Source organism: Panthera onca, chromosome D2, assembly GCF_046562875.1.
Source record: "Panthera onca isolate mPanOnc1 chromosome D2, mPanOnc1 haplotype 2, whole genome shotgun sequence".
NCBI lineage: Eukaryota > Metazoa > Chordata > Mammalia > Carnivora > Felidae > Panthera > Panthera onca.
In genome coordinates, this window is record NC_138349.1 from 28,969,270 (window position 1) to 28,982,039 (window position 12,770).

At 38.2% G+C, this 12,770-nt stretch overlaps 1 protein-coding gene across 2 annotated transcripts in view; it reads left to right on the plus strand.

The window, feature by feature from the left end:
• CWF19L1 (CWF19 like cell cycle control factor 1) overlaps window positions 1–12,770 on the plus strand; it is a 32,288-nt gene that overhangs the window by 14,740 nt on the left and 4,778 nt on the right. For both annotated transcript variants that reach the window (XM_060641767.2, XM_060641769.3), the window contains 5 exons: window positions 3,202–3,286; window positions 4,883–5,023; window positions 7,887–8,001; window positions 8,760–8,839; window positions 12,524–12,733. In XM_060641767.2, the coding sequence (XP_060497750.1) occupies window positions 3,202–3,286; window positions 4,883–5,023; window positions 7,887–8,001; window positions 8,760–8,839; window positions 12,524–12,733 (631 nt within the window). The remainder of the gene's footprint in view (window positions 1–3,201; window positions 3,287–4,882; window positions 5,024–7,886; window positions 8,002–8,759; window positions 8,840–12,523; window positions 12,734–12,770) is intronic.

A 12,770-nucleotide genomic window follows, 5' to 3' on the forward strand; every position in this document is an offset into this window, starting at 1 on the left:
TGTTTTATAGTTTTCAGAGTACCGGTCTTTCACCTCCTTGGTTAACTTTATTCTTAGGTATTTTATAATTGGTGCAGTTATAAATGGGATTTTTTTCTTAATTTTTCTTTCTTAATTTCTACTTCATTATTAGTGTATAGAAATGCAACAGATTTCTGTATATTGATGTAATATCCTGTGACTTTACTGAATTCATTTATCAGTTCTAGTAGTTTTTTCGTGGAGTCTTTAGAGTTTTCTATATATAGTATCATGTCATCTGCAATAGTGAAAGTTTTACTTCTTCCTTTCCTATTTGGATGCCTTTTATTTCTTTTTTGTAGTCTGATTGCTGTGGCTAGCACTTCCAGTTCTATGTTGAATAAAGTGGCGAGAGTGGACATCCCTCTCATGTTCCTGACCTTAGGGTAAAAGCTGTCAGTTTTCCCCATTGAGTATGATGTTTGCTGTGGGTTTTTGATATATGACTTTTATTATGTTGAGGTATGTTTCCTCTAACGCTACTTTATTGAGGGTTTTTTTTTTTATCATGAATGGATGTTGTACTTTGTCAAATGCTTTTTCTGCATCCATTGAAGTGATCCAGTGGTTTTTGTCTTTTCTCTTGTTGATATGATGTATCACACTGATTGATTTGCAAATTTTGAACCATCCTTGCATGGGAGGAATAAATCCCACTTGATAATGGTGAATTATTTTTTAATGTGTTGTTGGATTCGATTTGCTGATAATTCTGTTGAGAAATTTTGCATCTGTGTTCATCAGAGTTATTGGCCTGTAGTTTTCTTTTTTTGTAGTGTCTATATCTGGTTTTGGTATCAGGGTAATTAATGCTGGCCTCATAGAATGAATTTGGAAGCTTTTTTTTGAAATAGTTTGACAAGAATAGGTATTAACTCTTTAAATGTTTGATAGAATTCATCTGTGAAGCCATCTGGTCCTGGATGTTTCGTTTGTTGGGAGTTTTTTGATTATTGATTCAATTTCATTGCTGGTAATCAATCTATTCAAATTTTCTATTTCTTCTTGATTCAGTTTTGGGAGGCTATATGTTTCTAGGAATTTATGCATTTTTTTGGTTATCCAGTTTGTTGGTATATAATTTTTCATAATATTCTCTTATAATCCTTTGTATTTCTGTGGTGTTGGTTGTTATTTTTCTTCTTTGATTTTTGATTTTGTTTATTTGAGTCCTTTTTTTTTTTTTTTGATGAGTCTGGCTAAAGGTTTATCAATTTTTTTGATCTTTTCAAAGAACCAGCTCCTGGTTTCATTGATCTGTTTCACTGGTTTTTTAGTTTCTATTTTGTTTATTTCTTCTCTAATTTTTGTTATTCCCTTTCTTCTACTGGTTTGGGGTTTTGTTTGTTCTTCTTTTTCTAGCTCCTTTAGTTGTAAGGTTAGGTTGTGTATTTGAGATTTTTCTTGCTTCTTGAGGTAGGCCTGTGTTTTCCTCTTCCACTTTTTTTTTAAAATTTTTTAATGTTTATTTATTATTGAGAGAGAGAGACAGAGCGTGAGCAGGGGAGGGGCAGAGAGAGGGAGACACAGAATCTGAAGCAGGCTCCAGGCTCTGAGCTGTCAGCACAAAGCCCGACACAGGGCTCAAACCCACAAATGCAAGATCATGACCTGAGCCAAAGTCAGAAGCTCAACCAACTGAGCCACTCAGGCGCCCCTCCTCTTCCACTTTTTTTTTTTTAAATTTATTGTCAAATTGGTTTCCATACAACACCCAGTGTTCATCCCAACAGGTACCCTCCTCAATACCCATCACCCACCCTCCCCTCCTTTGCACCCCCCATCAGTCCTCAGTTTGTTCTCAGTTTTTAAGAGTCTCTTATGCTTTGGCTCTCTCCCACTCTAACCTCTTTTTTTTTTTTTTTTTTTCCCCTTCCCCTCCCCCATGGGAGTTTCTCCTGTTAAGTTTCTCAGGATCCACATAGCTCCTCTTCCACTTTTAAGGAGCCTTGTGATTATGTAGGGTTTGCCCAGGTAGTTCAGAATCATCTCCCTATCTTAAGGTTAGTTGATTAGCAACTGATTGATTCCGTCTATCACCTTAGTTCTTCTTTGCCATGTAAGCTACCACTCACAGGTTATAGGGATTAGGACGTGGACATCTTTGGGTGGCTGTCGTTTTGCCTACCACACCTGAATAGTCTAACAGTGGGAAGTACTAGCAGTTCTTAAGGCCACTGCCCTAGTCATTGCTTGCTCTAAAGAAAGACACTTGTGTAGGACATTCAGCTGTTTTTCCTTAATGTCTTGATGTATTATTAAAGCTTCTATTTAATTGTGGCTAAACTTGTTTCAGTCATTTTAAAAGTTGGAAAAAGTTGCGTATGAAGCAGCATGACTTTCACCTTATGCCAATTATGAATGTACTTCCTTCCTTTAAAGAAACAGGTTATAGCAGACAAACTGTGTTTTGGCTTATTTCCTTTCCAGTGATGTGAATATAAAACATATATTTGTGTATTTGCTTATAAAAAATGGTACTATGCTAGATTTTTAAAATAAAATTATATTTTGTGATGATTCAGGAAATTTCGGTAGCATAAGGAAAGAGCTCTAAGGGTTGCTATCTGTATTAATGGTCAACTTGCTAAAAATAAAAAATGTATATAACCCATAACATTTTTCTTTTAATTTTAAAAGTTGCTTAATGTAGGATACTTGTAAAACATAGAAAAGCTCGAAGAAGTGTTTTGGTGTATTCAGTTACCTTTTTTTCCTGTAAAGTATAGACACTCCTGTTTTTTTGAATTTTTCCTAGAAAAATGAAATCATACTATAAATTACTATTGAAGCATATTTTTCTTCTTAAAACTCATTTCATCCTGTTTTTATTATTATAGATTTTTATTACACTAAAAAAATAGTATAATGAACCCTCCTATACCCATTACCCAGTTTAAGCAATTATCAACATTTTGCCAATCTTACAACTCTTTTAAAACCAAATAGTGGAGTTTTTGTGCTTTTCAGATATATGATCTCATTTTTTTCTAACAATAGCCCTGTGAAGTAGGGATGAGTATCTTACTAGATTTATAGGTAACCTCTGAGGTTATGTTATTGGTGGTGATAGACTTACAGTCTGTGCTCTCTTGTGGTCCTATGGAGTGTACATATTTCATAACTGTAAGTCAGAAGTAAAGTTTGTTGCTAATCTGTTATCTGTCAAATACATTATAGAAACCACATCGTTCTGCAGGAAACCACACAGCATGCCACCAGGTTCATAGCTTTGGCAAGTGTTGGAAATCCCGAAAAGAAAAAGGTAAAGATTTGAGTATTTGATGGTAGGTTAATATTCATTGTCTGCGCGATAAATGTTTTTCTTGCCAGTTTAGCCTTCAGATCTTTCTTCTCCCCAATTGCAAGGTTCTGGCACTTTAGTGACTCCTTTCTAAAGATGTGATAATAAAAAGTCAGGTTTCCTTGGGTCCTTTGTAGGAGATTTTAGAGAAGGGTTTGGGAAAATAGGCCCGGTGGATCAAAGACAAAATTTCAAATGAATGAAGTTCCTTTCTTCCCATATCCATGTAGTTGTCTTTGTAAGTATTCATGAGTTTGCCCTCAGATGGTACTCTTGCTTTGTTTCTTTCAGCAACTTCATTTAGCAGAAATAATAAAAGCCTTTATAGGATTTACCTAACCGTTCCTTGGCTTTGGAAAATCTTAGTGATACCTGGAATCTATCTTTGTACTGGAAAACAGTGCAGGTGAATGAAAGAGAATATACCAGAAAAGCATGTTATTTTTCTCACTTCCCTGTGAGCACTTCTGATTCTCTAGGGTCAAAAGCAGGATATTGTGGATTGAGACAGCTAAAATCAGAACAATCAGGCAAGGGAAGAATAGGCAGATAAATAATGTGAAGATTATTCTGTAACGTGTCATAAACCACATGCACAGAAAAGATAAGCAAGTACATATTTTTTTTCCCATAGTTTCTTAAACTTTTAAGCCCAACGTGTTCTTAGTAAGTTTAGATTTGTGATTTTTTTTTTTTATTGTAGCACTCACAGTATTTTCACTATTTTTATGATAGCGATATTTTACTATTGCTTTATTCTCAGGGCCACGTTAGCCTCGGCCCTAAGCAATTCAAAGTCTTTTGATTATAGTCAAAAAGTAGGGACATTTTTAAATTTGGCAAGCATTATTAAATTCATCTCCAGTTCCAGTTTATACCCTCACCAACAGTATACTCACGGAGTAGTGTCAGATTTTTATTAACACTTTTACCAATGTGATGGGTGAAAGATGGTGTGTCATTGTTAATTAGTTGCATTTCCATGGGCAGTACTGAGGTTAAATATCTATTCCTGTCTCATCTAAAGATTTCAGTATCTGTGCCATTAGCGTGAGTGTCTAGATACCTGTATGAATATTTACTTCTTTGCTATTAGTCCCTAAGAAAACCCATCAGCATATGCAGCAGAAATTGTATAATATCAGAGGGAAACATCAAGGTGTCTAATTTAATTTTCATTAGGAAAAAAGAATGGCAGTGCCACAATTCCGTTAACAAAAAGTACACAAAGATAAAGGAATCAGAGACAGAAGCAGGGTGTCTGCAAGGGTTATGGAACAAGTCCCACCTGAGCCTTATAGTTTTGTGTAAAAGCTGATTTTTGTAAGGACTAGGGCTTTGATTTGTATCTTGACTTCATCAGCCCTTGGTTAGCTTCTACGGAGATCACTAAATTGACATTTGATTTATTGTGTATTCTCTGAGCCATAAACAGGCCAGTTGCTGTTCTTTTACTTTTACTCAGTTTCTGAAGCTTCTGTGAATAAATTAGGTTGGTTACATTTGGATAAATGGTATTTTTCCTAATCTTATGTTTGTTTGTTTTTTCCTCCACAGTATCTTTATGCATTCAGTATTGTTCCCATGAAACTAATGGATGCAGCAGAACTGGTCAAACAGCCTCCCGATGTTACTGAAAACCCTTACAGAAAATCTGGGAAGGAAGCATCCATGGGAAAGCCAATTCCTGCCCCAGAGGTATGTTCTGATTGGGAGGTGGTATTTTCCGGGCAGGACTGCCTATTGCATACGTGCTTTTCCTGGTTATAGTTTAGCTCATAAGACCAGTTTAATCCCTAGAATCTAAATCTTTTTTTTTCCTTGGGAAATTATGATGGTGTTTAGAAAGGCTTAGTAGATTTCACGTAAGTGCAGTGTTTTTTATTGTAGCTTGGGGTTAACAGTTTCATATTTTACGTCCTTGTCTAAACTTGGCTCGGGTGTTAGCATTGCAAATGTTGAGTCTTTCTTTGTCAAAGTTGAGACTTTAACTTTTCAGGCAAGGATCCAACAGCTTGGAAGCAATGTAATTTGTGATTTTATAACAAGTGCTAGCGGGTAAATAGGACTCACTCTGAAGAAATTTCCTAATAGCAGACTTTTCTGAAATTAATTTTTCCCGCATTAAAGCAAGGAGTGTCAAGTTCCCTGACTAGTATGCATTGTCCACTTTCTTAGACCTTTTTCTTTTCTTTTTTTTTTTTAAAACATTTATTTACTTCTGAGAGACAGAGTGTGTAAGCAGGGGAGGGGCAGAGAGAGAGAAGGAGACACAGAATCCGAAGCAGACTCCAGGCTCTGAGCTGTCAGCAGACATGGGGCTCGAACCCATGAAATGTGAGATCATGACCTGACCTGAAGCCAGATGCTCAACCGACTGAGCCACCCAGGCATCCCAGACCTTTTTCTTTTTGAACAACCTCCTCATCTTCTTTTTTTAAATTTTTATTTAATTTGTTTTTTTAAATTTACATCCAAGTTAGTTAGCATATAGTGCAACAATAATTCAGATTCCTTAATGCCCCTTACCCATTTAGCCCATCCCCCCTCCCACAACCCCTCCAGTAACCCTGTTTGTTCTCCATATTTATGAGTCTCTTCTGTTTTTGTCCCCCTCCCTGTTTTTATATTATTTTAGCTTCCCTTCCCTTATGTTCATCTGTTTTGTATCTGAAAGTCCTCATATGAGTGAAATCATATGATATTTGTCTTTCTCTGACTAATTTCACTTAGCATAATACCCTCTAGTTCCTTCCACGTAGTTGCAAATGGCAAGATTTCATTCTTTTTGATTGCCGAGTAATATTCCATTGTGTATATATACCACATCTTCTTTATCTATTTATCCATTGATGGACATTTTGGCTCTTTCCATACTTTGGCTGTTGTTGATAGTGCTGCTGTAAACATTGGGGTGCATTTGCCCCTTCAAAACAGCACACCTGTATCCCTTGGATAAATACCTAGCAGGGTAATTGCTGGGTCGTAGGGTAGTTCTATTTTTAATTTCTTTTGAGGAACCTCCATTTGTTTTCCAGAGTGACTGCACCAGTTTGCACTCTCACCAGCAGTGCAAAAGAGATCTCTTTCTCTGCATCCTCACCAACATCTCTTGTTGCCTGAGTTGTTAATGTTAGCCATTCTGACAGGTGTAAGGGGGTATCTCATGGTGGTTTTGATTTGTGTTTCCCTGATGATGAGTGATGTTGAGCATTTTTTCATGTGTCAGTTGGCTACCTGGATGTCTTCTTTGGAGAAGTGTCTATTCATGTCTTTTGCCCATTTCTTCACTAGATTATCTGTTTTTTGTGTGTTGAGTTTGATAAGTTTTATAGATTTTGGATACTGACTCTTTATCTGATATGTTGTTTGCAAATATCTTCTCCCATTCCGTTGGTTGCCTTTTAGTTTTGCAGATTGTTTCCTTTGCTGTGCAGAAGCTTTTTATTTTGATGAGGTCCCAATAGCTCATATTTGCTTTTGTTTCCCTTGCCTCCAGAGACGTGTTGAGTAAGAAGTTGCTGCGGCCAAGGTCAAAGAGGTTTTTGCCTGCTTTCTCCTCGAGGATTTTGGTGGCTTCCTGTCTTACATTTAGGTCTTTCATCCATTTTGAGTTTATTTTTGTGTATAGTGTAAGAAAGGGGTCAAGGTTCATTTTTCTGCATGTTGCTGTCCAGTTTTCCCAGCACCACTTGTTGAAGAGACAGTCTTTATTCCATTGGATATTCTTTCCTGCTTTGTTAAAATTGGTTGGCTATACGTTTGTGCGTCCATTTCTGGATTCTCTATTCTGTTCCGTTGATCTGAGTATCTGTTCTTTTGCCAGTATCATACTGTCTTGATGATTACAGCTTTGTAATACAGCTTGAAGTCCGGGATTGCGATGCCTCCTGGTTTGGTTTTCTTTTTCAAGATTGCTTTGGCTATTCGGGATCTTTTCCAGTTCCATACAAATTTTAGTGTTGTTTGTTCTGGCTCTGTGAAGAATGCTGGTGTTATTTTGATAGGGATTGCTTTGAATATGTAGATTGCTTTGGGTAGTATTGACCTTTGAACAATATTTGTTCTTCCTATCCAGGAGCATGGAATCTTTTTCCACTTTTTTGTGTCTTCAACTTCTTTCATAAGCTTTCTATAGTTTTCAGTGTGTAGATTTTTCACCTCTTTGACAACCTCCTCATCTTTTTAATTAAAGCTCAGTTTGACTTGATTGACCTGTGAGATTGTAGGACTACACCAACGCGCTACTAAGAGAGAGGAAAAGGCATTTGGAGGGCTTTGTATTGCTCTGTTTTAGGCAAGAATTGCTCTATAACTTGCATTTTAACTTGCTTTTACAAAAAGATGGATTTGGTGCTATTTTGGGTATGTGTTGAGAAGTATGACTGAGAGTCCAGGCATCAGGATTAGGAAGATATTTTTCTTATCTAGAGTAGGTAGAAAGGGCCAGGAGGCAAGATAGATATGACATGGCAAGAATGTTCCCTTGTATGTGAATGGTTGACTCCTTGTCTAAAGATTAGTTTAATAACATTTACTCTTCTGCCTTTGGCCATTTCAGGAAGAATCAGCCTGTCAGTTTTTCTTTGATTTAAATGAAAAGCAGGGAAGGAAGCGTTCATCTACAGGCAGAGATAGCAAGTCTTCTCCTCACCCAAAGCAGCCTCGCAAACCTCGTAAGTATCTTGGTTCCTGAAGTCTCCTGTGTGAGCAGTGACTTATTTCAGATCTTGTGTGCGACATGGCATTGCTAAGAGAGCTTCTTCTGGCAGAGGAAAACTGTACAATGGGTCATTAAGACCAAAAATAAAATACTACTAAGATGGCCTGATTTTGAGAATGTCTGTGCTGTTCTTGAAAGAACTCTGGGGAAAGTTCCTTCCCTTCCCTGGATGTCTATAAAACATATGAGGTAAAGAGCCTACAAAACCCACGAGGTTCATAAAATAATAGAATAATCAAACTGGCAAAAAAGGAATTTAAGGTTATTGCATTGATACCCTCTTTCTCCACCCCTTGTTTCAAAGTTGAAGAAGCTGACCTTGTTGGAGTAAACTTATTACCCAGAGTCATGTGGTGAGCCAGTGGCATAGTTGAGGCTAGAATTGGGACTCCTGACATCCAGTTCAGTGGTCTGTCATTGCAGCCTGTTGCCAGTTAAATGCTACTTTGGTCAGTATGTGGTCATCCACTTGTGGTTATCCACCTGTGAAGTGATTGCAAATTCAGAGCTTTTCTAATACAGGTTAGTTTCATTGATAAAAGTGCTGGGATCGCGGGGGTCACAGTAGAAGCACAGCAGGACCAGCTCTTTACGGCAGTGCTGTATATGAATCTTTGCAAGGTATAAAGATCAGACAAGGCTGAGTTCTACAGGGTGATTAAATGTTGGAGTGCTTGCACCATAGTAACATGTGCTTTCTTCCATATGAAGCTCAGCCTCCAGGACCTTGCTGGTTTTGCCTTGCCAGCCCTGAAGTGGAAAAGCACTTGGTGGTCAACATTGGCACACATGTGAGTTACTTCCTCGGACCTTTTACAGAGAAGGACATCCTTATTTGTTTGTTTTTTATTAACTTAATAAAGTTAAAATTTATATATCATAAAATTTACCCACTTTAATAATTCACCAATTTTTAGTAAGCTTACCAAGTTGTGCAACCATCATATAACACAGTTTTAGAATATGTCCTTCACTCATGCCCATTTACAGTTAATCCCCATTCCCATCCTCAGCTCCAGGCAACCACTAATCTACTTTCTGTCTCCATAGGTTTGCCTTTTCTGGACACTTCATATAAATGGAATCATACAATATGCGATCTTTGTGTCTGGCTCTTTATGTTCAGCAGATATTCTTGAGGCTTATCCATGTTGTAGCATGTATCAGTACTTCATTCCTTTTTATTGTCAAATAGTATTCCATTCTATATATTTATCAGTTGATGGGCTTGGGGTTGTTTCCACTTTATAGCTATTAGGAATAATGCTGCTATGAACATTCGCATGCGTATCTTTGGACGTATATTTTCATTTCTTTTGGATAGATAACTAGGAATGGAATTGCTTGGTAAATTTATGTTTAATTTTTTATGAAACTGCTGAACTATTTTTCAAAATGGCTGTAACATCTTATATCCCGACCAGCGGTGTGTGTGTATGTATGTATGAGGGTTCCTGTTTTTCCACATTTCCAATATTAGTTATTGTATGTGTTTTTGATGATAGTAATTCTCCTGTGGTTTTGTAGTGCCAGTTTCACAAGATTGCCCCCTCCCTACCTCCCTTTCTGACAAATAGGTGTATCTCCTAGGGCGATGGTTTCAGATACTTCTTGACCTTCTTACTGATTCATACTAAATAATTACATAAAAGACTAGTGATAAATTCTCAGTTTTGCCTTGTAATAGAGGATATAGCTTCCTAAGAGAAGAATACCCATATCCACATTCTTAGTGTGGGTAACTGGGAACCCAAGATAATAATTACAGGGTTGCTTGGTAAGCACTGAATCAAATAACTGGATGATCTTGAGGATGATTTTATTCAGGCTATGGAAACTCTGATGAATTATGTGTGTCTCACTGTAAAGTGGTCCTATTTGAGACTTCCCCAGATACTTTTCCTTGGGCAGGACTTGTTTAGATGTTGAATAATACTGGTCTTTGACCCATTTTCCTGGGATCTGTGTAGACCCTTATCGTTCTTGTTCATTCACTTAGAATGAAGAAAGCTTAGTTCTTAGGGTTACAGTTACACCCTAGTCACCCGAAACAGGAATTGGCTGTTTCTTGTGGCCTTTGATGGCAATATTTACAGACCATTTCTTAGTGTGTAGTGCTTCTGCAAAATAGAGACTTTCATCTCTTTTTCATTGATTTATTCTAATTTTGGTTTCCGAGGGTGACCATTTCCTCAACTTATCCTATCTGAGGGCCCTTTATCGTGGCCTCCTACAGACTGACCAGAGTCTCGATTTCATCATTCTTTACTTCTTTAGTCACATCTCTGTCTGCCTTTATAGTTTCAGACTGAAGAGTCCCAGTCTTCTACGTTTAAATTTTTGTCTTGATTATCGGCACACTCCCCTGTCTCTAGGGGGAGCCCTAATGGGGTCAAGGCCTGTGACCTAATTGGGTCATGGAGTCTGTGGATGAACTCTTCAGTGGGAAGAAAAGCAAACTTGAAAAGTTTTTGGTTTTACAGGAACACCCTTTGTGGATTATCTCTCTTGGCCCTTGTTTTCCTCTTTGGATTAGTTCATGCCATTCTTCTCGCCCATACAACTTGTAAGGTAGGCAGGCTTTGGACTGCCTTCTGTTTGGGAAGCTTCAATAGTTCAAAATGGCACACAGGGGAAGAGAGATTTGGAATAGGTGACTTAGCTCAGGGCTGCTGTAGGCCTCAGGGAAAATTGATCTTTCCTTTCCATTCACCTTTTAATTGCCCAGGGTTATCTAGCCTAGGGTATGTGCATAGGGGATGATCAAGGAAACCTTTTTCCTTTTCATCTAGGCCTGAAGCTGGAGAGGCAAAAAATATCTCAGGTCTTATTTGTGGCCCAGCCCAGCACCGCAAGTAGGAGGCCATATGAAAATTTTAGCCTAGAGTCTGCCCAGTATTCAAGTTTGCACTTCATTGCTCTTACATTGCTCTTTGTCTAGTAGAAACTTCTTGGGAACCTCTGGGACCTTTGGGTATCTGGCATAGGATTTAGAATCTCCTCCCTGCAACCATTCCTCTTGATCTCCTCTCACTACATTTTTGTCTTGGCTTTCTCTGTCTTTGCTATGCCTTCCTCAAGGGATATACATGGAACTGTGCTAATGGCCCATGACCACAAACTAGTAAAATGAGGGAAGCGCTGCTAAGAGTCCAAAATAATTGATGTATTTTACTTATGGGAGAAACATTTATTCAGGTCTTATTTACACATTTTTGGAGATAATTCAAGTACAGAACAAAAGGAGAGAAATTGAGAGGAGGAGGAGATTGGGCAAATGTGAAATTGTTCACAAGAACTGGGAGGTACCGCATTGGGGCGAGGGGTGCTTTCTAGTCTGGACTAGAAACCTGGTTGTTACAATATGAAAACTAATGTTTATGGTAGTGACCCTTTGACATAAAGAAAAGGCTTGAAGACTCAGGCTTCAAGAGTAACCTTCTAAAGCATACAATCAAAAATAGTTGTAAAAATGAAGAAAATGAGCACTTAATGAAGTTTCAATGAACCTTAGTCATCTGGAAGATTAAGTTTGTAGATGTGCTTGGTCCTCTATGCCAAGTAAATCAAGGATGATCATGCTTTAGTTTCTGATACCTCTTCTGCCCTTCTATCAGATTTTCTCTGTTAATAATAAATTACTCCTTCCTTCAGTCTTAACTTTGAACTCACAGCACTAAAAGGAAATGTCAGATTGCTTTTTCTAAAGCTCTAGTACATTCACCTGCATTGATATTCACTGGCCATTTCTCTACTCATAATGTTTTCCTTTCAGAGAGTGTCTAAGTGTGGAGAAGTCTTGCATGTTTGGTTTTGACAGAGATAGTTTTAGTTGCTGTTTAGCTGCTGACATCCACTGTTGGGAACCATGGTTTTCTACCTCTTTGGATATGTCCGAGTTTGAGGTTTCTGCTTTTTCCTTCCACCCCATTAGTTTATATGTTTGCTTTAATTTTGTAGAGGTTAGGCAGCAGCTTAAGGCTGTAGGGACACTGGATGCTAATCATGACATCTTAGCCTTTTTTGTGAGCCCAGAGGGTGTATTTAGGAGTGGGGTGTGGGATTCGATGTTAGCATAGGGAAAGTGGTCATTTTGAAATCAAGTGGTGTCTTTCTGTGGTTGAAGGCCATAATAACTGAAAAATTGTTTTCCAGGTTGGAGCCTGGGAGGACGACTATTTGTTGTTCTGGTCTCCTTAAGTTTTGGGGGTTTTGAAGCCAAAAGCCCATTTGTGTGCCATTCATTTGCTCCCAGTTCATTTGATAGCTGGATAGAGATTTGTTACACCTAATCTTCTTCGTCACCAGGTTCTTGTTATAACTTCTAAAAGCAGGTTTTTAACGTCAGAGAGTTTCTGTTAATAGCCTCTCAACACTTTTCCTACACCCTCATGCTCACTCTTTGTATAGGCTTTTCTCCCTGAAGAATCATACCTGTGGCATTGGTATCTTGATTCTGTGTGCTTTCTCTTTAGTGCTACCTTGCCCTGGCCAAAGGAGGCTTATCTGATGACCACGTCCTCATCCTACCCATTGGGCACTACCAGTCAGTGGTGGAGCTTTCAGCTGAGGTGGTGGAAGAGGTGGAGAAGTACAAGGTGACACTGAGGCGGTTCTTCAAGAGTCGAGGGAAACGGTGTGTTCTGTTTGAGAGAAATTATAAGAGCCATCACCTCCAGCTACAGGTAGGTGGTCTCCACCCAGGAACTTGGAAGGACCCTA